We start from the raw sequence: 25,360 nt of genomic DNA on the forward strand, positions 1-25,360 counted from the left end.
GCTGCGTCGATAGTAAAAGAACAGTAGGAGTGTAAGTAGCAGTGATGATCGGAAGACGAAAAACCACCAATTGACCAGATTTGTAATCACTTTTTGCTTGCGCGAAAGACACTCTGCGCGTGGATTTGAACTCAACGGCTTCGACGTTTGTGAATTTTCGCGAAAGCGCGATGCGAAGAACTGAACAACGGCAGGTTCGGTCGAGTTGGGTACCAGCAAGGAGGAGGAACCTGCGTGGGTCCGTACGTTCGAGCGGATACAGTGTGATGGTTCCAACCATATTTCTGCTGCTGATATACTCTCAGAGTTAGTGCCCCGACCACCTCTACCACCAATAAAAACGAGGAATCGAATTGTTCGGTGGACTAAGGCAACGAAAGTAGGGGGCTTTCGGTTCATGTACTTATTTTTGATTTACCTTAATTTGTGCAATTATATGATTAACACCTTGTAATATTTATAGTAATATAAAGATTTTTTGATTAAAAAATTGTGGTTCGTGGTACACTTTGAGCTTTAAAAAGTGGAACTCAATAATTTTCACCCAATTTTCATTATGAAGAACACATTATTCTCGTATTCATAACATTAACGTTAAACACCATTAGATTGTGCTTCTAAAATACACACGGGTGTTTGATATTATAAGAGAAATAGCTTTGGGTCTTTTGGGATCGGTGATGAATACAAAGTTACGAACATTAAACATTCAAACCCCTTTTGTATACATACATTAATTACTTCCTAACTAATTTGAAGGGTAACTTTCTATCTCAAAAATTTAAAAAAAGTTTACTTTTTTGAAAATAATACATAATAAATACTGCTTTGTGTGATATTAATAAAAGTTTGATAAAAGTCGATAACTTTAAGAGGGGTTAAAAACTGTATCTCAAAAACTAAAAGATATTTTGAAAAACGGCCTTAATCATTGAAAAGGTAACAATTTGTTTTATAAATGGTGATAATTTCACGACGATTGATTAAATCCCCGATTTATTGCGATTTTTTGAAAATAACATAAGAGTTATTCTCTACCTTAAAGAAATGAGAATATCATTATGTTTAATAATTGATATCTCAAAAGCTAAAAGATATTTTGAAGAACGGTCTTTTTCATTGAAAAGCTAACAATTTGTTTTATAAATGGTGATAATTTCATGACGATGGATTAAAACCCCGATTTATTACGATTTTTTGAAAATAACATAAGAATTGTCGACCGTAAAAAAATTAAAACATCATTGTGGTTAAAAATTGATATCTCAAAAACTAAAAATGATTTTCCAAAACCGATTTCATCATTAAAAAGATGAAACTTTTCCTTATTGTTCAAAAAATTTACAAAGCGATTTAGTCATAAATCTATTTTGTGTGATATTAATAAAATGTTCGATAAAAATTGATAACTTTAAGAACGGTAATGTAATTAAAAAAATTGTATCTCAAGAACTAAAAGATATTTTGAAAAACGGCCTTGATCATTGAAAAGGTAACAAATTGTTTTATAAATGGTGATAATTTCATGACGATTGATTAAATTCCCGATTTATTGCGATTTTTTGAAAATAACATAAGAATTATTGTCTACCGTAAAGAAATGAAAACATCATTGTGTTTAATAATTGATATCTCAAAAACTAAAAGATATTCTGAAGAACGGTCTTTTTCATTGAAAAGCTAACGATTTGTTTTATAAATGGTGATAATTTCATGACGATGGATTAAAACCCCGATTTATTACGATTTTTTGAAAATAACATAAGAATTGTCTACCATAAAGAAATGAAAACATCATTATGTTTAAAAATTGATATCTGAAAAACTAAAAATGATTTTCCAAAACGGATTTCATCATTAAAAAGATGAAACTTTTCCTTATTGTTCAAAAAATTTACAAAGCGATTTAGTGATAAATCTGTTTTGTGTGATATTAATAAAATGTTCGATCAAAATTGATAACTTTAAGAACGGTAATGTAATTAAAAAAATTGTATCTCAAGAACTAAAAGATATTTTGAAAAATGGCCTTGATCATTGAAAAGGTAACAAACCGTTTTATAAATGGTGATAATTTCATGACGATTGATTAAATTCCCGATTTATTGCGATTTTTTTAAAATAACATAAGAATTATTGTCTACCGTAAAGAAATGAAAACATCATTGTGTTTAATAATTGATATCTCAAAAACTAAAAGATATTCTGAAGAACGGTCTTTTTCATTGAAAAGCTAACGATTTGTTTTATAAATGGTGATAATTTCATGACGATTGATTAAAACCCCGATTTATTACGATTTTTTGAAAATAACATAAGAATTGTCTACCGTAAAGAAATAAAAACATCATTGTGGTTAATAATTGATATCTCAAAAACTAAAAATGATTTTCCAAAACGAATTTTATCACTAAAAACGTGAAACTTTTCCTTATTGTTCTAAAAATTTACAAAACAATTTAGTGATAAATCTGTTTTCTGCGATATTAATAAAAAGTTCGATAAAAATTGATAACTTTAAGAAGGGTAATGTAATTAAAAAAATTGTATCTCAAAAACTAAAAGATATTTTGGAAAACGGCCTTTTTCATTGAAAAGCTAACAATTTGCTTTATAAATGGTGATAATTTCATGATGATTGATTAAAACCCCGATTTATTACGATTTTTTGAAAATAACAAGAATTGTCTACCGTAAAAAAATGAAAACCTCATTGTGTTTAAAAATTGATATCTCAAAAACTAAAAATGATTTTCCAAAACTAATTTTATCATTAAAAACGTGAAACTTATTCTTATTGTTCTAAAAATTTACAAAACAATTTAGTGATAAATCTGTTTTCTGCGATATTAATAAAGTTCGATAAAAATTGATAACTTTAACAAGGGTAATGTAATTAAAAAAATTGTATCTCAAAAACTAAAAGATATTTTGGAAAACGGCCTTTTTCATTGAAAAGCTAACAATTTGCTTTATAAATGGTGATAATTTCATGATGATTGATTAAAACCCCGATTTTTTACGATTTTTTGAAAATAACATAAGAATTGTCTACCGTAAAAAAATGAAAACCTCATTGTGTTTAAAAATTGATATCTCAAAAACTAAAAATGATTTTCCAAAACTAATTTTATCATTAAAAACGTGAAACTTATTCTTATTGTTCTAAAAATTTACAAAACAATTTAGTGATAAATCTGTTTTCTGCGATATTAATAAAGTTCGATAAAAATTGATAACTTTAACAAGGGTAATGTAATTAAAAAAATTGTATCTCAAAAACTAAAAGATATTTTGGAAAACGGCCTTTTTCATTGAAAAGCTAACAATTTGCTTTATAAATGGTGATAATTTCATGATGATTGATTAAAACCCCGATTTTTTACGATTTTTTGAAAATAACATAAGAATTGTCTACCGTAAAAAAATGAAAACCTCATTGTGTTTAAAAATTGATATCTCAAAAACTAAAAATGATTTTCCAAAACTAATTTTATCATTAAAAACGTGAAACTTATTCTTATTGTTCTAAAAATGTACAAAACAATTTAGTGATAAATCTGTTTTCTGCGAAATTAATAAAAAGTTCGATAAAAATTGATAACTTTAAGAAGGGTAATGTAATTAAAAAAATTGTATCTCAAAAACTAAAAGATATTTTGGAAAACGGCCTTTTTCATTGAAAAGCTAACAATTTGTTTTATAAATGGTGATAATTTCATGATGATTGATTAAAACCCCGATTTACTACGATTTTTTTTAAATTACAAAAAAAAATGGTTACCACCAAAAGATGAAAAATAAGTTGATAATTCAAAAACTGTTTTCTTTTACTATGTTTATTTATTTATTTTTATTAAAATTAATAAAATATTTCGATACAAATCAATTTTTAAATACAAGATTTACCACAAACGAGATTTATATCTGAATCGAAAGATTGAAATAGAACTTTTCCTTAGAAGTAACAATTAAGACGTTAATCAAAAACCTTGATATGCCAGCTCAAACTTGATTGATGACTACTGGCCATCTTCAACCGCCCACGCAATACTGGTACCGAGAATAACGTCTGAACGGGATTTGTGGAGGGAAACATGATCGACAATTCTCGAAATCGGTAACAATTAGATACGATCTTTGAAATATAATGACATCTCGGGAAATTTTTACATCCGCTTAAATGAAACGAATACTATGAGTTTGCATTTTTAAAAGATGACGTTCGTTCGTAATTGAACCAGATGGAATCAGGAAATTATCGGAAATGATGTAAATGATGTATATGGTGCTTTCTAAGGATTATTTCTTGGAACAACTAAAATATTTTAATCGATATAAATATGAAATATAAATGTATACCCATTAATATTGTATTATGATAGACTAACGAGAATTTCGTCTAAAAAAAAAACAATTTTTGCTTCGATCGTTCATAATTTCTTGGGAAAGTGGACGTGATGTTTTTCACATATTCACAACTTACGGGTTGAGACGAAATTATTTTGTATAGATTTGAGACCAGTTATGACTACCCACCACTTTGTAGCCGTTAACGTACTAACAATAAAAGGATGTTGTTTCTTTTCTTTCACCATAGTTCTCAGTAAAAACGCAAAAACTAAATCGTCAGCATCGAAAGTACGCTCTTTTGGGTTTTTTGGCAGAACAAACCTATTTAAAATTTCGTTTTTTTTAAACATTAAATGAATGAAGTTTATTTTTACGATTCGACTCCTCCGCCAAATCTATATATTGAAGTCTATAAACACACGCGTTCCCATTTCATACAAATTAACCAAACAAAAAATTAACACATACACAAGAAATATTTATAAGAAGAAAACTTTCAAAATACGTAACACAAATTTTTATAAGTGATTCATCCAAATAAGGAAGAAACCGATCTTGTTTCGGAGAGAAAAGAAGATGGAAGGGGAATATGTAGAAATGAAACCCAAACAGATTCCTTCTCAATTATTCGTAACGTTTTTTCCATTCTAAAAATAGTTTATCACACAAAACAGTACACGTAAGTCTCGAGAAAAAGATGTATACCTAAACAGAATTATAATTAAATTAAAATTTAATCATTTCATTGTAATAAGTTTGTGTAAAATTGTCAAGAAATTAATTGGAGAGCATAGAAAACTCGTATTGCTCTAAATAAGAAATAATTACTGATGAAATAAATAAGAATGTTAAATAAGATTTTTAATAGGAAAAGTTATAATGCTTGAAGGACAAATAAAAGAAAAAAGAGAGTAAAACCTCGATTGTGTTATTCACAATATATATTTATTTATAAATATATTTAAATTTAAATATCGATGGAGTGATTTATAATATTAAAATATATTATATGATTAGGAATACCAGGCAATAACTGCCTTGCAATAAGCGTTGCAACCCAAGGTGACGGAGAGCTAATATCTACATACATTTATCATCAATACTGGAGTGCTACAAGGTGGTGGAAGCAGCTATCAGAAAATTAGATTTCGCTGTGACATAGCAATTATCAGTAGAAATGCGCAAGACAAGACTAAATACATAATACTACAACGGAACACAGCAACCAACAATAATGCAGACCTGGAAATTGCTAGTTATATGTTTGAAAGAGAACAGATCTCCTGTCTAAGTTTACAGATTATTCAAAATGACTCATGCTGTAACGAAACAAGATCCACTAACAGGTGCAACTATGTTTATGAGAATTTGCTAAAACCTAGAATGTGCAACTTATATGTATAATATAAATATTGTCAACTTCAATAAAAGATGAGTTTCAGATTCGAAACCAATAGGTCGAAGACCAACGACCACATCGAGAAAAAATGGGTGAATGTTGTGTAGGAAGTTTTGAAAAGAATGGCTGTTAGAGTCAGAATTAGCGATGAAAAAGAGGAGCAAATAATTCTCAAGGAGGTGCAAGTCGTCATCAAGAAAATGAAGAAGGAAAAAGCAGCTGGGGAGATAAAATAGTACCAGAAATGGTGAAAGCAGAAGACATGGTATTGGGCGAAGAAATTAAAGAACTCTTCCAAACAGTATGGAGAATAGGGCGGATACCAGCTGATTGGCAAAGAATCATAATCATCCCTATATACAAGAAAGGAGACTCGACAGGCGTGAAAACAACAGCTATACTCCAGAATCCTGTAGGTGCCATTGAAGGATAACTGTATGAGGAGCAGGCTGGTTGACAAACATAAGATTTCATTTTCTCCCTACGTTGTATAACTTATAAATGAATCAGCAGAGAGAAATTTGCATACTTGGCTTTCTTAGATATGCACTCTCCATTTGATGAGGTGGCCCTAAGAGATCAGGATACCACTAGAGAAGAAAGGGAGTCAGGTCCATATTCCACCGAGTGGAGGGAACACCTCTAGCATGATCGTCATGGTAGTAGTTTGTAGCTAGAGGTAGAAGAAAAAGAAAAAATTAAATTCACTATAATAAGTTTAATTAGTTTCTTCCAAAAAATAAGTTCTGATAGATCACTCAAACTCTTCATGGTACATCACTTAAATGTAGATTTTGCGACAGGAAGAGCATAAAGTGGATATGTAATATGCAAAGTAACGTTTCATCAAATATTAAACTGCTTGATTACAAAAATTTATGACCCATTCAAAATAGAATATTTTACAATAAATCAATCATGATATCAAACTGTAAATATTGATAAATACTTACCGAATCATTGATTATTTATAATTGTCATCCCTCGCAGTATTGTTACATTGAAAGTTGGTTCGCACCTTACCAAAATAAACCCACCTTACTCACTATTTATTTGTGAATATCCGCTCTTCAATGATGCGGGTGTATGTAATAGCTCAATATTTGTATAACCTTAGCCGGTTTCAGCGGTCTACTTAGTGTGTCAAATGTATTTTAAGAAGACGAACAGTTTTACTCATCGTACGTTTTTATAGACTTCGCGAAAACTTTTAAAAACGTTTAAAAATTGAAATCATATTAAAACCTAGTAACCTGAATGAAATAAATTCGAAGATTATGATGCAAAACCGTAATCTATATCAGGATGTTTGTGTAAATATTTAAATTTAGAACACGTGATATATTGATCGGATTTAGATCCAAATAATGACAAGCAAATACGGTTTCTGTATTTAACAATACACTTTTGAAATTTAAGTGCCTTAATTGGCTTGACAATGCCCTAATTGTCCCATTACACTTGACACTGTTTTCGTTTAGACCGCGATACGACGCGAATGTGACGTATATTAAATAGAAAAAACGGTCTCGGTTCTTTACATCTACTTTTACATCATAGATTATTCATTGAACGTTTTTGTTACATCAGCTATTAAAATCTTCGAATCGATAAAAAAAACCAAAAGAAAACAACTGTTTTAGAAATCAAAAGAAAAGGGAAACTGTTACAGTTAATTATATGGTATTGTACAAGTTCTGATGAAACCCAGAAGGTTGATGCAACCTTTTTGTATTTTGCTGTAAGCCTCACGATTGATCGCTGTCAATTATTTCTCTCTGTAAAGAGTATGATTTATTCACGTACTTTTAAAAAATGTAATCGTTGACATTTTTGCACGATCAACTTGGCGATCGCTTCGTAATTGGTTTGTGTAAAAGCTAACAGGCAACAGTGCGGACATTTACTTTATTATAAAGTCCGGTTTACTTTACGCCGTTGAGCTTAAATTTCAAGAGCATTTTGGGTGATTTTCCGGCACTTTTGTTGGTTTAATAATTGAGTAATAATTCATGCTTCATAATAAAAATGTTAAAAATATTTGTTTGTTTTAGAACTTTGTAATTAATCTATTAAAAAACTTTTTTTAATTTAAAAGTTTTCAATTTTTTATGTATCATTAAATATCACTTATATATCTTTGGTGGAGAGCACAAAATTGTTTAAGTTATATGTGAAAATTAAAAATTTGGTAAAATCATTCAAAATTGAACCAGGAAGACCATTTCTCGATATCTCAGTTAGTTCTTAAGATATCAAGTTTTAAAGATAACAAAATTTACAATTTTTGATTGACGTTTTTATTGAGTTCAATACAAAAACTTCTATCTACCTCATTTATAGAAATAATAAAACCAAATTCGTTGAAACTATAAAGAATTAATTCACAATTTTAATGGTGATAACCGCTTCGCGATATCTGTATTAGTTTTTGAGATATTATGTTTCAAACTTAACCCTTAAAAACTCAACATTTTATTGTTTTAAAAAGATGGCTTAAACTTCTTTTCTAGGTTATGTATGAAAATTAAAAATTGAAATAGGATGAAATTATTCAGAATTGAATGAGGAATTTTACAAAAAAGACCATTTTTCGATATCTCAATTAGTTCTTAAGATATCAAGTTTTAAAGATAACAATATTTACGATTTTTGATTGACGTTTTTATTGAGTTGAATTCAAAAACTTCTATCTAACTCATTTATAGAAATAACAAAACCAAATTCGGTGAAATTATAAAGAATTGATTCACTATTTTAGTGGTGATAACCGCTTCTCGATATCTATATTAGTTTATGAGATATCATGTTTCAAACATAACCCTTAAAAACTCAAAATTTTATTGTTTTCAAGAAATGGCTTAAACTTCTTTTCTAGGTTATATATGAAAATTAAAAATTGAAATTTGGTGAAATTATTTAAAATTGAATGAGGAATTTTATAAGGAAGACCATTTTTCGATATCTCATTTAGTTTATAAGATATTAAGTTTTAAAGATAACAAAATTTACGATTTTTGATTGACGTTTTTATTGAGTTAAATTCAAAAACTTCCATCTAACTCATTTGTAGAAATAACAAAACCGAATTTGTCGAAATTATAAAGAATTGATTCACTATTTTAGTGGTGATAACCGCTTCTCGATATCTGTATTAGTTTATGAGATATCATGTTTCAAACTTAACCCTTAAAAACATAACATTTTTTTGTTTTCAAAAGATGGCTTAAACTTGTTTTCGAGGTTATGTATGAAAATTAAAAATTGAAATTTGGTGAAATTATTTAAAATTGAATGAGGAATTTGATAAGAAAGACAATTTCTCGATATCTCGTTTAGTTCTTATGATATCAAGTTTTAAAGATAACAAAATTTACGATTTTTTATTGACGTTTTTATTGAGTTGAATTCAAAAACTTCTATCTAACTCATTTGTAGAAATAACAAAACCAAATTTGTTGAAATTATAAAGAATTAATTAAGAATTTTAGTGGTGACAGCCGCATCTCGATATCTGTATTAGTTTATGAGATATCATGTTTCAAACTTAACCCTTAAAAACTCAACATTTTATTGTTTTCAAAAGATGGCTTAAACTTCTTTTCTAGGTTATGTATGAAAATTAAAAATTTAAATATGGTGAAATTATTCAGAATTGAATGAGGAATTTTACAAAAAAGACCATTTTTCGATATCTCAATTAGTTCTTAAGATATCAAGTTCTAAAGATGACCAAATTTACCATTTTTGATTGACGTTTTTATTGAGTTAAATTCAAAAACTTCCATCTAACTCATTTATAGAAATAACAAAACCAAATTCGGTGAAATTATAAAGAATTGATTCACTATTTTAGTGGTGATAACCGCTTCTCGATATCTGTATTAGTTTATGAGATATCATGTTTCAAACTTAACCCTTAAAAACTCAACATTTTATTGTTTTCAAAAGATGGCTTAAACTTCTTTTCTAGGTTATGTATGAAAATTAAAAGTTGAAATTTGGTGATATTATTTAAAATTGAATGAGGAATTTGATAAGAAAGACCATTTCTCGATATCTCGTTTAGTTCTTATGATATCAAGTTTTAAAGATAACAAAATTTACGATTTTTGATTGACGTTTTTATTGAGTTGAATTCAAAAACTTCTATCTAACTCATTTGTAGAAATAACAAAACCAAATTTGTTGAAATTATAAAAAATTAATTAAGAATTTTAGTGGTGATAACCGTTTCTCGATACCTGTATTAGTTTTTGGGATATCATGTTTCAAACATAACCCTTAAAAACTCAAAATTTTATTGTTTTCAAGAAATGGCTTAAACTTCTTTTCTAGGTTATATATGAAAATTAAAAATTGAAATTCGGTGAAATTATTCAGAATTGAATGAGGAATTTTACAAGAAAGACGATTTTTCGATATCTCAATTAGTTCTTAAGATATCAAGTTCTAAAGATGACCAAATTTACCATTTTTGATTGACGTTTTTATTGAGTTAAATTCAAAAACTTCTATCTAACTCATTTGTAGAAATAACAAAACCAAATTCTGTGAAATTAGAAAGAATTAATTCACAATTTTAGTGATGATAACCGTTTTTCAATATCTCTATTAGTTTATGAGATATCATGTACTAAGCTTAACCCTTAAAAACTAAATATTTTATTGTATACAAAAGACGGTTTAAACTTCTTTTCTAGGTTATGTATGAAAATTAAGAATTGAAATTTCTAGAGATTATATTAAGAATTTACTAATAATTCTAATGGTGATAGCCATTCTTTAATATCTTCATTAGTTTTTGAGATATTATATTCTGAACTAATAGATATTCTCTATCTCTTTATGTGTATTTAGTGTATATTTAGAATTTAATGACGAAACTTTTTCGGAAAAAATTAATCCCCACTTCCAATTCCGTTTAAAACGCCATCTTTCAAAGAACAGTAAAAACGTTCTTAATTTTTTGTACGTTTTAAACACTTATTATTTTACATAATGAACGTTTTATGCTATTAAATTATAGATAAGAAAATGTTCGTTTTAGAAATTGACTTACCTAACGCCCTCCCATGCAGATATTCATCGATCAAAACACGAAACCGTCTTCGCCGTTCACAAATACACAGAACTAAAGAACAAAGCGACAAAGGAATACAACGAACGATAATAATACCAAGAGAGTCCGACGAAGAAGAGTTACGTGTTTTCACTTTCGTTCGTAGCATAGGCCATCGCGGGCCACTCATAACCGCGCGAACAGGATTCCATCCTTGCCATAGGATGCCTCTTCCTCCTGCACGTGAACCCCGCGAGACCGTGAGAACGCGACGCGATTTACTTCCACTTCCAACCCGTCCATTCCCTTCTATCCAAGCCAATAAAAAATATATCGACTAAATTAGATCATTAAAACCAAAAAGAAATTTTTCACAATTTTTCTTCATAATACATTGTTATTTAAAATAAATGCCTTTAATTTTTTTCTTCCAGATAGATACGTTGTGATTGAGTCTCGAATTGCTACTAGCCAAACTGCTCTTCGTCACAGGATGAAGCTTATTAGCTGGTTGACAGGGCCATGTCGGGGTCTCATGACCCGTCATGCGACACGGGACTACACTATACATAGATACTATGAGAGATTCGTAACATTCTATTATCTTCCCCTACTCTCTCTCTCTATCTGCGTATCGTGGGAGGATAAAAGGTAAATTGGCCCGATGAGGAAGATTTGATTTTTATTTGGCGGTCATATTCGTCGTTAAACTATTCTCATATCATGCTATTTGACCGTGAACGAGTTTCTTTTCTGGCGAAACGGAAGTCGATCGGAAGTGCTTCTATTTACATTCGTTAACGTTAATGGGTTAGGGTCAAATCGTTTCTTTATTTTGTATAGGTTTATTTCCTATTTTGGGCTACGGTTTTGAAATTCCTAAGAATTCTTGCTTTCTCAAGGAGGTTAACTGTTTGTACTTAAGTTTAATGACTTTATATAAAATATTTTTAGAAAAATTCTACTTTCATCTTAATTTTATTTTTTCGCTAATGTTAATTTATCTTAGCTAAGGTGAAGTCGAAATTTACATTGCCAAATATACGCTACTGGAACAATATTAAGCTGACATTGATTAAAAATTAAATGTCTGTGAAGGAATGTTGGGTAGGGGCTTGAGTTGGGATATGTGAGTTGGGTTTTCAAGGTCATGAAAATCAAAACAACTGTGCTTTTTCAGCTTTAAATAACATACTTTTGATCATTTTAATCATACCAGACTCCTAGCAGTCTTCCATCAGCTCTATCTAGTCTTCTGCCAGTTGTATTTAACATTCTGTAAACGATACCTAATCTTGTATTAGCGGTATATATTCCTCAATTAGCAGTACAGTTCTCTATAAGCAGTATTTAGCTTTCCATTAGCAGTATAGGAGTATATTCTTCCATTGGCAGTATATAATCTTCTGCAAGCTATATTTAGTCCTCTCTCAGGAGTATTTAGTTCTCTCTTAGCAATATATTTTGTTTCATTATGAGTATCTGGTTTTCTGCCAACAGTCTCAAACCTTCTGCGAACAATTTTTAGCCATCCTATACTTACCTATTAGCAGTATCTAGTTATCAGTAATTCTTAGTGACCAATCAGCAGGATTTATCTTTAAATATCATCGTGATATCAACATAGTGTTAGTTTTAATAATAAAAATCTATTTGAAAAAAGACAATCTAACTTTTTTCACTTCTCGGCTCCAAATCTGCCTTATAACTTCTCCAAGTCCCGCGGTACTCTTAATTAAATTAAATCGTGTTTCCCTAATCAGCTCTTTAACTATTTTCTTTGACAGTGAATCTCAAATCTTCCACAAATCCTTAACCTAATTGTTGTAGGCCCCAAAAGTGTAATGTTTTTGCATGTCCTTTTATCACGGACTAAAATAATATAAACCGAGGCCATATTAAATCATTTTAATCAAAACATTATAAAATAAATGGTACCAAACTGTCTGTGACGTTATCTGCAACTGAAAGTAATACCGTTTATGATTCGAGGCACGACATCATGAACAAGTCAATTGACGGAAACTTGTTTATTGTTAAATTCTTTCATGTACTTTAGACGTAGTATGGTTCATTTATGATTCAAGGCATATCTAGGGTATGCACTTAATGTAGATACCTCTCCGCACATTAATTGAAAGTGACGGTTTAAAAAAATTTACGACGCATTTTAGTTGCGTTACGAAGGCTCGTCCAATTTTTTCAATTTAAACCAATTATGGAAACTGAACTAATAACAAGTTCAGAAACTTCTAGACATAGCGACGCCCGAGACTTACTTGGTAATTAATCGCACAAATTTTTCAAAATTTTAAAATAATGAAAATTTCTTCGCAAATCGAGATAATTCGTTTAAAAAGTAATTAATTCCAAGGTTATTTATTAAGGTGGCACCTTTGAGTAAATGTTGTCCTTTAACTAAAATATCTCCTTGAGAGCGAATGAATCAGAAGAAGGTTTCGATATTTTAGGGCGGAAAAGTTGCAGAATATGGGTGTTGAAAGTTGCAGGTATATAATTTTCAATTTGCCACCGGCAATCCACCTTCCTTTCTCCCCAGATCACAACTACGTTTGTTAATGTCAAGAAGGAAACGAAGTAGTAATATTTCCGTATTGACAAACAAAACCTGACACCGGTGATTTACAAGTTATATCCTTCGGCCATCGCCCGTTTAATTTACTCGATTCAAAATCAGGAAGCGAAACCCCGCTTAAATTGTTCTTAATAAGACTTTAAACGATCGTAAATCAACTTTTTTCAATTTCATTTTACTTTTTGTATTTTTTAACCGATCCTAAAAGGCAACTTAGCAACAGAAGAGCGATCTTGGGGCGGTCACGAAAAGGTTATGACTGACAGATAATGGAGATTTGGCGAACCCCGAAATTACTAATATTACTTCTTTGTTTTTTTATTTATAGAAAGATCGGTCTTCTCCTTCATCCAGGTAGGTACAGTATAACAAACGACTTCGCGCGTCGTTAAAAAGTTGCGGCTGTAGCCCGTGGCGGCTAATTATCGCAGATAATTGGACTGCGAAGAAGAAGTGGTAGAAGAGTGGTTCGCGAAAAAGGCCATCAAACGCTCTCGGGTGAGTCATCCGTCTTTCTACGCGGAGATGACATCATCGCAATTTTTAGAGACTCATTTCTTTTTCTTTGGAAAGATTCCCTACGGCGGCGTCGATTTGCGAATCTGCAGCTCCTTCTCCTCTGATAATTGGAGCACACACACACGCTCACCCGTCATCCTGTTTCGAATAATTGCATTCTGATTGCCGCAACGGTTACGGTCCATTACATCTGATGCAACGTTTGCTTTGATGATGCCAACCACCTCCCGGATTATTACCATTATGGTTAATCTATTGGTGTGTTGGAGGTAATCATATTTTGAAAGGTTTTCAAGATTTTACACAACTAATAAATGTTATAGGAAAATTTTGTTAATTAATAACTTTTTCGTCATATATGTAAAAAAGGATATATTTTTCAAGTTTCCGTGGTGTAGTGGTTATCACGTGTGCTTCACACGCACAAGGTCGCCGGTTCGAACCCGGCCGGAAACATCTTTTTTAATTTAAACTTTTCTTGAATAATTTTGTTTCTTTTTTAATAATAATAATAAATTCTAAATTTATAATACAAAAGCACTAAATAAATTAATAATATGAAACGGATTATATCTCGGAAAAATATTTTAATGGGGTTAAAAGGTTTGTTGCTAATATCATGTTACACAAACACAAACACATTAGACCCGAACGTCAACTTCATAAACTTAACCTCAAAATTTTTCACTCAAATTTTTTTATTTTTTATTTGTAAGTTAATAATGATTTCACGATTTATACGCAGTTACGTATTATTTTTATTAATATTTCTTAAAACGTGGTATTGAAGCACCAAGTAACTCTTTGCTATCATCTTATAGGATGGCTTACAGAATCGCGCAATCGTATAAGAACTTATTTCACTGACTGATGTAGATATGGTAAACATAATATTTGGTAAGTCTGCTTATAAAAGTGCATTTGTGCGATAATAATTAGTTAGAGAGTACAACATATGTATGTAACCTTGTTTTTTTCTATAATATCTGCCAAATTGTTGTTAAGTTGGCAAGATTGACAGAGAATTATGTTATGTCATATTTTGAATTCATTTTATGTCAAACTAACGTTTCAAAATTCATTTATGATTTTATATTTATACACAAATAATTAAAATAAAATAAAATTACCTTGTTACTGAAAATTTAACTAGAAATCAAAAAAACAACATATTATTATGTTTTATAATGATCCTGGGTAATACCAACAGAAACCATAAAAATTTGACTTTGACAGGTGTTATTACAGAAAAAAATAAACTTTTATGTGGTCTATTTAACCATATTTAACTATCATGGGCTTTCTCGAGCCATCAATGATGAAGTAGAAATTGAAAAGGCGATTGTAAAGCGATTTGATAGACTAGAGCAATGCCTATCTCTGGAAATTGCAATCGTGCTAGATCCGCGTTTTAAGCTGATTCATTTTAAAGATTCGACTTCTAAAGCTAAAGTCTTCAGTTATATAACCAATTATGCAAACAGTATGCGAACAACGGTTTTAAAATCTGAGTCTTCTGACGAATCTAAAAACATGGAGTTAACACAAACAATTAACATATGAATACTTAAAAAACAGAACTACCGACAAAACCAAACTTGATTCAGAATTTCATATGTTTATATCATCACCAGTTACTCTTATCAAAGGAGATGCAACAGCAATTTGGGATGACATGCGATCATTATTTCCATGTTTGTATAAAATATGAATGAAATATTTGCCACTCGTAGCAACTTCTCAGAAGCTGGCGCAACAATTACTCAAGAAACGAATCGCTTATTGGGATTTTTTGCATCCCTAGCCATCATTAAAACACATCTACAAAGCAATAGTAGCAAAGTTAAGACCTTTGCTGGATTATGGACGTGTCCTAACTATCATTGCACCGAAACAAACACTTGACATAATCAATAAAACGGAAAGAATATGCTTAAGAGCAATAACAAAGATGCGCCATCCGAATAATCCACTATACAACATTCAAAATAAAAAGCTATACGAACGGATAAACTTTTTCGACAAAAATTTGTAACAATATTCTACGGTGGAAAAATTTGCAAATGTAGGTCCATAGCCTCTGTATGTTATAATGAAACCATGGAAAATTTTGTCTTCATATTATTTATGTATCAAGACTTACCTTAAATATTCACCTTCTTGATTCTCGAATACAATATATCCCCAACTTATACACAACCAGACTGATTATGAGCATCAACTTTCTCTCCTTTTATATTTTTTACATCGTGGCATCAGGGGTCATTTTCAATATGTGTGTAATTTTTAGAAACGCCCTAATCATAAAGCTAAAAATGATGGGGGTAAAATAAAAAATAAGAAACTTCATAAAAATCATACCCTAAAATGAAAAAGGTATTAATAAAATACTCTCTTTAATCCATATTAATTTATTTCAATTTTTACTTTATTTAAACAATTTAAATTTCTTAAAATACTTTTGAACATCTTCTTTCGGGTACGGTTTTGTAACTAAACAGGTAGGAATATTTTCAGGCTGTTCAATCCACAGTTTATGTTTCACCCCATTCTCATCCAACGTTTCCTTCAATTTAACAATGGCTTCTTCATCGTTAGCTTCTAAAACCACTTTATGCATCGAATCCAAATTCTTTAAATATTCTTTGGTATGTTCATCATCGTAAAATAAATGCATTGCCGCTGTTGCCGCATGACACGATTGCGCTATTAACGCACCTAACGGCCAATTTAATTCTTTTAAAAGATCTTTACGAAGTACAACGTATTGAATTATCGTTGATGCCATTTTATCTAAAAGAATTAATTTGAATTTAAATTTAAAAGTGGGAAAATTCTGAATATACGTGGCGCCATCTTAAAAAAAATTTTTAAACCAAAATTCATTTAATTAAATTAAAACTTATTTAAATAAATTAAAATTAAATGCATAAACTAAAATTAATTGTTGTATATTTAAGTAAAAACAATAAATATTTGAATAAATTTTAAATAAAATATGAAAAAAATGTAAATTTAACCTGGTGGCGCCATCTATTGGAATGTATGAAACATAAAAATCGATAACCTCAAAAATAAAAATTGTTTATTAAGAGACCATGAAATTTAACGTTGTGAATTGTGTATAATTATTGTTGATTAAGAAGATATTTTGAGATAGTCCGTGAATTTTTATGTAATTAATTATAAGATTAAAGTGTTACCTTATTTCGTGTCTGGTTGATATTTACAACATAACCTCAATCTGTAAAGAATACTTTCTTACAAGTTAGTAATAAATTATGAACAATTATATTTGTTGATTATAATTACTGTTTAATACAATAAAAATCACAATCTTAAATAATTATATGCAATTTTAAAAAAATTTTTTACTAAGCTTATTCTTTTAAAATTATTTTTATTATGAATTATGTAGCGCCATCTCTTGATTCGTTTCTAACTAAACTTTGTTTTTAAATTAGGAACCCTTTGATCTTAAGCCGTGTGTCCACTACCAAGTTTTCTTGCGGAAGTCACTTCTGGAAGCAACTTCCGCAAGAAAACTTGGTAGTGGACACACGGCTTTATAGGTTTGATTACCCACATCCAACCAATTTGTGTGTCAAGTTTTCTAGATTAAGAACACTTTGCTTTAACAGAAAAGCATTACATCATTTATAAAGAAAATCTAATAAAAATAACCAATATTGTTAATAAAACAGTCGAGGATAACATTAAAGTTTTTAAAACTATATCAAACTAAATTATAATGCTTTATTTGTAGGGGTTGCAAAATCAGATTTCTAGGTGATTAAATAATATAAATATACTGGTAAAGTTATGAGTCTGAAACACACAGGAAGGAAACTTGATATTGTTTTATCAAGGTTTCCCCAAAATCGTTTAGTTTTAAGAGAGAAATACACAACCATCCAGAGTTGCCAAAATTATCTCGTTCGTCTTTATATAAAGTAATGAACAAACAAATTTTAAGTAAACCATTACCTTTCAACATCAAATTTGGAGTCAGGGAAAGTAGATGTTCTACCAACTTATGTATATTAACATTCATTAAAACCTTGGGCTGGTTTTCTGATCCCTGAATGAGCTGTAAATTGCTGGGATGTACAAAGAGCCCACTAGGGCCTAAGTGCTGTGAAGAATCACATGAAACGTTAATTTGTATGTTTATAATTGATTTAAATGATAAATATAATAACAAAGATTAAAGTAAGTCATAGTATTAAATAGATATGAATTTAAATTTACCGCCAAAAATATTTAGTGATATTTTGGTGATATTCCTTAATAGTGTAAATCTAACTATTATATGCACTCCTTCTAGTTTAAAAGCAACGTATAATATTTAAAAATATGTTAAATCTCAATTAAATTTGAAAAAATTAATTTTGTTTGATGAATGAAAATCAAAAAAAATGTATCAACGAATATGAAGTTAGGTTAATTTAGTTTTTAAAATATCCCCAATAGATGTCACCCCGATTGTAAGTTTATTTTTTTTCCTCGTTCTTGAACCAAAACGTCATCGAACATCTAAAGTCCGCGTTTGCCCAGTAGTTGTTCCTCCTCGAACCATCCTACGTTTGATTTGTTTATTCGCGTGTGGTGATCTATTTCTGTGTTTAAAGGAAAACGAACGATTTCGGGAAAGTAAACGGGGCGAAATTTTTTAATGAGTGTCCCCCGTTCGAAGACACGAGAAGGAGGAGCGAAACCCTAAATGTTCTGTTGTTGGTCTAATGGTGGAGAGACAAACAGAGGTGTGTTTTAAATTTAACAATAACGCGTTCATTTAGCTAAGTAATAAAAATAATCGATAATAACATAAAAGAAAATGAAAAGAAATCAAAGAATAGGGAAATTAAGAAAATAACTCATCGATGACTCGATTTTTTTTTGTTTTAGCTTTTTTTTATTGAAGGTATCTATGTTACCCGCTTTACACATACATAATACACTCATTCATTTTACTTAATACACAGACAGAATACGACACACACATACACACGTACTACATTTTTAGTCTCCCTGTTAAGCCGCCATCTTTATTTCGCGAATCAAAGGCGTTGACTCAATATAAAGAGATATAAAGAAAAAGGAATTTTTTCATCGTTATTAAAGTGTGTACCATTTATTCTTTAATTTTAATAGTGAAAACAAGAGAAAGAAATTTAAAAACTAATATCTAAATTTTAACCTCTATTTTAAAAGGTCCAATGGCTGCAATACGTAAAAAATTGGTAATTGTTGGTGATGGTGCATGTGGAAAAACATGTCTTTTAATAGTATTTAGTAAAGATCAATTTCCTGAAGTGTACGTACCGACCGTATTTGAAAATTACGTTGCTGATATTGAAGTTGATGGTAAACAAGTTGAATTGGCTTTATGGGATACAGCTGGACAAGAAGATTATGATCGTTTAAGACCATTAAGTTATCCGGATACCGATGTAATATTAATGTGTTTTTCTGTTGATTCACCGGATTCGTTGGAAAATATACCTGAAAAATGGACTCCGGAAGTAAAACATTTTTGTCCAAACGTTCCTATAATATTGGTTGGGAATAAAAAGGATTTACGAAATGATCTAAATACAATTAAGGAATTGAGTAAGATGCGTCAAGAACCGGTTAAACCTCAGGATGGTCGTGCGATGGCTGAAAAAATTAATGCGTTTGAATATCTTGAATGTTCTGCTAAAAGTAAAGAAGGCGTCCGAGAGGTTTTCGAAACCGCAACGAGGGCTGCACTTCAAGTTAAAAAGAAGAAGAAACGCCCCTGTATTCTCTTTTAAGTCCTAATTATTATTATATTATATTAATGAAAAAAAAAACTTTTTTTTTTTGAGAAAAAATAATTAAAATTGTTTTTCAAGAACAAAAAAAAATATGATTTTTTTTTTTGATGATGATAAATTAAAAATGAAATGAAGGTTATTATTACAAAAAAAAAATCTCTTCTTTATTATTATAAAATTAAAAAACATGTGATTAATGTTTTAGTTATTTTTATTTTTTTAGGTTGGTGTTGAAAATATTAATTAAATAAATTTGAAATTAATATCACGTGGTTTTTAATTAAAAATAATTTGAAAAAAAAACCACAAATATATATGTATTAATTTAAACAATGAATTTGTTTTTAAAACAACCCATTTCATTTTTTATTGTTATTATTAACCTTAAAAAAAAAAAACAAGGAAAATTTCATCTGTATCTAGAAAGCTTAGCACAAAAAAACGAACCTACTTATTATTATTATTTTTTTCTCTATAGTAAGGTATTATTATTATATTATAATTTGTACTTCTGTCTGATTTAAAAAAAAAATTAAAAAATATATTATACCAAGCTCGATCATCCTTCACTTATTATTAAAAAACAAATATAATTATTAAATGTTTTGTATTTACCTACAATGTATAACAATGTAAGCGATGCACGAGAACAAAAAAAAATAACTAACCAATATTAAAAACGAAAAAAAAAATTAGAAAAATGGATTCTTGAGGAATTGAGATTTCATATAAGTTTGTACGTTGGGTTGCTGACTACGTCGCTAAATAACTCGTAAATGTATAATAATCTATGAAAGGAATAAACGTTTTTTCTTACAGTATATTTTATTCTATTAATACGCGGTTAACCTAATCAAGTACCATCTTTGAACTTGAAAAAGTCGATTAATAAATAATTAAAAGATAAGTTTGTTGAAATTTATTCTAATTAATCATCAAAGATTAAACCATTTGAATCATAAGCTTAGATATGCGGGAATTTTTCCTGCCCATTATCAACAAAACGCAACTACAACAAATAAATGATTATATAAATGATATTTACACAATTATTACTACTTTTATTATAATTAATGTATTATATTGAACTAAAACAGCGCTAGTGTAAAACTAGACGTAATACTAACTTTAAAACTAGAATCATTCGGGTTTAGCTTGAATGATTTTAGTTCTAGGTATAGTATTAGTTCTAGTAACAATGCTAGTGTAAAACTAGAACTAGAAACGTTCAGGTTTAGCCGCACGTCTCTCAAGCCGGCTAAACCCAAATGATTCTAGTTGTAGGTGTAGTGTTAGTTCTAGTAACAATGCTAGTGTAAAACTAGAACTAGAAACATTCGGGTTTAACCGCACGTCTCTCAAGACGGCTAAACCCGAATGATTCTAGTTCTGGGTATAGTGTTAGTTCTATTTTTAGTTCAATAAAAATATGCAACAAACCTGACATTAGACTAAGTGGTAGAGTATAGTATATTGGGTAAGTAATAACTATCTTGTGAACTCGCCTAATGGAAATGTAAGTGGTAGAGTACAGCAATTGGTTGTAGTAGAGTAGAGTGGTATAGCACCGTGGTAAAGTTAGTTATTCTACCACTTGCCGTCCCCCCACCACAATTTTCCACTCTACTCTACCGCCACTACCTTAATGAACACAGCGTTGAGCTAGATGACCAGGGTTCATTCTTTATGTTTCTATTGCCTGCTGTACCATACTATTTTCAATTTAAGTAGAAACAGGTGCCCTATCAAACTAACAATAAGTAGAGTAAAGTTGGAACGGCTTAAAAATACGCTAGTTACTCTACCACTAATTCTACTAATGAAAACCCGGCATAACATCTAAAACTTGAACTAACAGTATCACTAGAACTAGATTCCAGATTCAACTGGATATAAGAAATGAAAAATGAGTCAATCACAGGGTTCGCCAGATTTAAATCACTTGATTTAAAACACGATTTTAATCAATAATTTAAATCAAAAGAAAAATAATAATAAATATATTCTATACAAAAACTGGTAAACCAGACAACTAAAAACTAAGACAAATAAAATATAAATAAAAAGAAAACAATTCTCAGGAATTATAAAGTTTATTAAAAAAAAACACAATTTTTTTGGCTTTTTCCACATTGGAGTGGACGAGCCGAAATGTTGTGAAGACCCTCTCTATTGAAGCTGAAGAACAAACAACACATAAACATTGTATAAAGTTGGAAGAAGTTTCTCAATATCAGGAAAGTTCTTTTGTGAAATCCACCACTGCAGTAGCCATAGAAAAAAATCAATGATTTTTGATTAAAATAAGAATTTGTGTTTTTTCCCATCCTGGTCAATCAACTTGAGTAAAAAAAAACTTTGCGAATTTAAGGAACGACTGGAAATTTATGATAAGAAGCTGTCAAATTTTGCTTTAAAACTATTATCACAAAATATCTCGATACTATTCTTTCTACTGTAGAAGTAAATTCAAACGAAGCACTAAAAATTTCACTAGAAGACATTTCTCAAACCAAATATGTAGCTGTGATAAGTGGCCCCAAAATTGCAGTAATATTTAAAGAAAAGTGTTATTCAATATGTAATACAAATATAGTTCCATACTATCTGAAACATATTTTCCTCTTTAATACGAATCAACACTGTTATGATCTTTCAGTCGTAAAATCGTTTTGATGTTCAAACCTGAGGAAATGTCAATAAGTTTCAAAGAAAAATAACGAGACCTATTTACATGTAATACCGATAAAATCATATTAATACATAAAAATAGCTTCCAACGAGTGTTTTGATACCGGTTAAAGCTTTGTTAAAGACAAGGTGATTCATGTTTATGTGCCACTTCCGATATAATCATGATTTATGACTAATGTTGATTGTGATGGAATTATTTGTTGATAAATAATACACAAATTCCCAAGTATTGACTTGAAAACAACTAAAAATAGATTTAATTTTTAAAAAAGAAATTCTTGGAAATGTTGAGAAAACACAAAATCATTAAGTGATAATAAATAACATCATCTGTTATGAATTATGACACATTAAAACTTTACGATTAATTTACAGATTCCTGTAAAAATTATGTCAATCTTATAAACCAATAAATTTATAACCTATTTTTTAGTTTAAAAAAAATATGCAAAATACAAAAATAATCTTTAAATTAATCCTCCAACGTTCGATTTATACAACAGCCCCTCAAAATGATATAGGTAGGACGATGTCCAAAGTGTTAAAACACCCCAAAAGAAGGTAAATGTTAAATTCTAACCTACAAATTAATAAAAATCTTTTAATTTTAGGAAACCTTTTTTTGAAGACCCAATTTACTCTAAATCCAATACTTTCGAGAAATCTCCGAATTCAACGAAAACCCAAGGGCGAATCCGTCGTATAAATGTTTTAAATAAACTGTTTATGAGACACATCACCGATTTTATGGCAACTGGTGAAATGGCCTCAATTTATTCTGGTTTAGGATTAGAGATAAATCGAGTTGAAGTGACGCCAGATTTTTTAGGAATTAATGTGTTTTATGTAGCACATAACACTCATCCTAATATAGAAGAGATGTTAAAAGATAGCGGAAGGATTATAAAACACGAATTAACATGGTTAAATGTTATCGGAAATGTGCCTAATATTCATTTTGTCAGGGATAAAATTCATGGGCAAATTGTAGAAATTGATAAACGATTAGCGAAAGCTGATTTTGGAGAAGATTATGAACCGAGTGAAAGTATTCTAAAAGTTAGAAAAGAATTGTGTGTGATGGAAATGAAATTAAAAGAACAGGTTCGAAAAGAAATTTTGAAACTGGATGATGTTGAAATTGATGAGGACGTTCCGGAAATGCCACAAGATGTTTTAGGATTAAATCATAAAGATATTATGGATAGGGTGGGTTAAAAATTAATTTTGTGTAAAATTTAATTAAAAATTAATTTTAGATTAAAATTTCCTTGAAAAAGTCACGTTCCACACCAAAAATAACCAATGTAATTAGTACATTAAATGAAGTAAACACTAAACCGATTGAATTTAAATCAATAAAAACACAGAGGGAAGTTTTTAAAGAATTTTTAATAGAACGACAGGTAAAAATCAATTTAATTCATATATATTTATTTTTATTTTAATTGTGTTATTAGAATTTGAAACGTAAAATAAGAAAAAATAAGCTAAAAGCGTCACCGGAAGTGGATTATTTTACAGAAGAATTTTTTGAGTTAAAAGAAAAAGAATTTGATGATTTGCAAATTAATGGAAATGTTGATGATAAAGATTTTATTGAGGAAGATTTTGATGATTCCAATTTAAAGGAAAAGTTTTAAAATTTGAAAATAAAATAAAATGAGTAGTTAAAATTTTAAAATTATGTAATTATTGCAATTATCCTCCTCATGTGGTTCGTGACAATCCATTAACCAAGAAATAATAATTTCTCCACTTTTACCATCCTCTTGTTAAATTTATCCAGTAGATAAATTAAAATTTTAACCAATGGGAACCAAAGAAAAGTGGGTGTTGTTAAGTTTTTGGCGAACACTGTATCAGAACACACCTAGAAATTCATCATCATTGGCACCACAACCTTCCAGTTTCTAGTTATACGAAGGACTGTTGTCAGGAAAAGTTGACAGAAACTATTATAATATGAAATTGAGATTTCAAAAAGAAATATATTTTCTAGAGTGATTGACACAGCCAACAATAAAATCAAAGCCACTTGGAACATCATAAATGCATTCAGGGGAGGTAAGACTGATTTCAAAGATATACAAAATGTGTCAAATGTCTGGAATATAGCCAATAATTTCCTCATTTGTGATTTTAAAGAAAAATTTTTCAAATAAAAAATCCTTTATTAATGGTGGCGCATTTTTTGGCTATATTTGCTTGTTTACATTGTTTTTTGTTTCGTTGCTATGGCAACCAACATTGTTATTTTAAACGGGATGCATGTGGTTTTTTTGCATATTAGGATAGAGGATAAATCATTCACCTCCAATCCTAGCTTCCAATGATGAAACTACATTAAATGTGTGTCACCGTACCCATACATCATTAATTTTTCATAATTGTTGAAACTGTCATTTTTTGACATTTAAAGCTGTCAACGGCGTTATTTGATTACTTTGATTGTAATTTGCTGATTTAGTATTTTGAGAAAACGCATCTTTTCTCGATTTTTTCCTTGTATAACCATATGATTTGATATGTTCATCGCATAGAGGGATATCAAAGTATGCAAAAAAATATGCATCCCATTTAAAATGAAGGTTACCATAGCAACGAAACAAAAGACAATACAAACAAGCAAAAATCGCCAAAAAATGCGCCCCGATTAATAAGTAGGCATTCACTTTACACTCAATTTGTGAGAGCGTTGCTTTTACTAATTTTATTAAATGTATTGAGATATTGAATTCTTTCATTGCGTTATATATAACAGGGTGGTTCAAAGTCGATGTCCGAATAGGCTAACTTGGAAACTATAAGCGTTAGAAAAAAAATAGCTTACATGTCATAATCTCGTTTTCCGAGAAACTGCTAATGCCGAAAACCTCAAAGCGCTATCGTCTTTCGTTTTTCCCCTAATTTTCCAAAATTGAAAATATCGTAAA

General features: G+C 29.7%; 4 protein-coding genes and 1 non-coding gene across 6 annotated transcripts in view; 3 read left to right on the forward strand and 2 right to left on the reverse strand.

The window, feature by feature from the left end:
• Nucleotides 1-11,307, reverse strand: part of IT (ion transport peptide) — a 40,658-nt gene extending 29,351 nt beyond the window's left edge. The window contains exon 1 of the mRNA XM_023046538.2: nucleotides 10,815-11,307. The gene's annotated coding sequence lies outside the window, so the exon portion shown is untranslated. The remainder of the gene's footprint in view (nucleotides 1-10,814) is intronic.
• A 3,005-nt stretch (nucleotides 11,308-14,312) lies between these two features.
• TRNAV-CAC (transfer RNA valine (anticodon CAC)) lies at nucleotides 14,313-14,385 on the forward strand. Its single transcript has one exon. It is a non-coding gene; the product is annotated as a tRNA-Val (tRNA).
• A 1,939-nt stretch (nucleotides 14,386-16,324) lies between these two features.
• On the reverse strand, nucleotides 16,325-17,239 carry LOC111415070 (putative peptidyl-tRNA hydrolase PTRHD1). The gene is made up of 2 exons (XM_023046562.2): nucleotides 17,133-17,239; nucleotides 16,325-16,722 (listed from the first exon to the last, which is right to left on the reverse strand). Exon 2 carries the CDS (start codon nucleotides 16,715-16,717, stop codon nucleotides 16,358-16,360), a length of 360 nt encoding a protein of 119 aa, XP_022902330.1. The 5' UTR covers nucleotides 16,718-16,722; nucleotides 17,133-17,239; the 3' UTR covers nucleotides 16,325-16,357.
• A 1,206-nt stretch (nucleotides 17,240-18,445) lies between these two features.
• Nucleotides 18,446-20,551, forward strand: LOC111415062 (ras-like GTP-binding protein Rho1). 2 transcript variants are annotated; one of them, XM_023046553.2, is made up of 3 exons: nucleotides 18,446-18,692; nucleotides 18,838-19,052; nucleotides 19,144-20,551. In XM_023046553.2, exon 3 carries the CDS (start codon nucleotides 19,149-19,151, stop codon nucleotides 19,725-19,727), a length of 579 nt encoding a protein of 192 aa, XP_022902321.1. In that variant the 5' UTR covers nucleotides 18,446-18,692; nucleotides 18,838-19,052; nucleotides 19,144-19,148; the 3' UTR covers nucleotides 19,728-20,551. The 2 variants fall into 2 exon arrangements, with proteins under 2 accessions (XP_022902321.1, XP_022902320.1); XM_023046552.2 differs by lacking the exon at nucleotides 18,838-19,052 and having other exon boundaries at nucleotides 18,447-18,692.
• Nucleotides 20,552-22,804: 2,253 nt separating this feature from the next.
• Nucleotides 22,805-24,108, forward strand: LOC111415077 (uncharacterized). Its single transcript, XM_023046568.2, has 4 exons — nucleotides 22,805-22,985; nucleotides 23,036-23,633; nucleotides 23,684-23,830; nucleotides 23,885-24,108. The coding sequence occupies exons 1-4, from the start codon at nucleotides 22,870-22,872 to the stop codon at nucleotides 24,065-24,067; spliced, it is 1,044 nt and encodes a 347-aa protein (XP_022902336.2). The 5' UTR covers nucleotides 22,805-22,869; the 3' UTR covers nucleotides 24,068-24,108.
• The last annotated feature ends 1,252 nt before the right edge of the window (nucleotides 24,109-25,360 follow it).

This window comes from Onthophagus taurus, chromosome 7 (assembly GCF_036711975.1).
Source record: "Onthophagus taurus isolate NC chromosome 7, IU_Otau_3.0, whole genome shotgun sequence".
NCBI classification, from domain to species: Eukaryota; Metazoa; Arthropoda; class Insecta; order Coleoptera; family Scarabaeidae; genus Onthophagus; species Onthophagus taurus.

Bases quoted from the DNA above. Each gene is read 5' to 3' on its own strand.
- LOC111415070 (XM_023046562.2), bottom strand. From the start codon at position 16,717: ATGGCATCAACGATAATTCAATACGTTGTACTTCGTAAAGATCTTTTA.
- LOC111415062 (XM_023046552.2), top strand. From the start codon at position 18,653: ATGTTCTGTTGTTGGTCTAATGGTGGAGAGACAAACAGAG. The intron at 18,693-19,143 runs GTGTGTTTTAAA...CTATTTTAAAAG, and splicing joins TGGTGGAGAGACAAACAGAG to GTCCAATGGCTGCAATACGT.
- LOC111415077 (XM_023046568.2), top strand. From the start codon at position 22,870: ATGCAAAATACAAAAATAATCTTTAAATTAATCCTCCAACGTTCGATT. The intron at 22,986-23,035 runs GTAAATGTTAAA...TTTTAATTTTAG, and splicing joins TTAAAACACCCCAAAAGAAG to GAAACCTTTTTTTGAAGACC. The intron at 23,831-23,884 runs GTAAAAATCAAT...TTGTGTTATTAG, and splicing joins AATTTTTAATAGAACGACAG to AATTTGAAACGTAAAATAAG.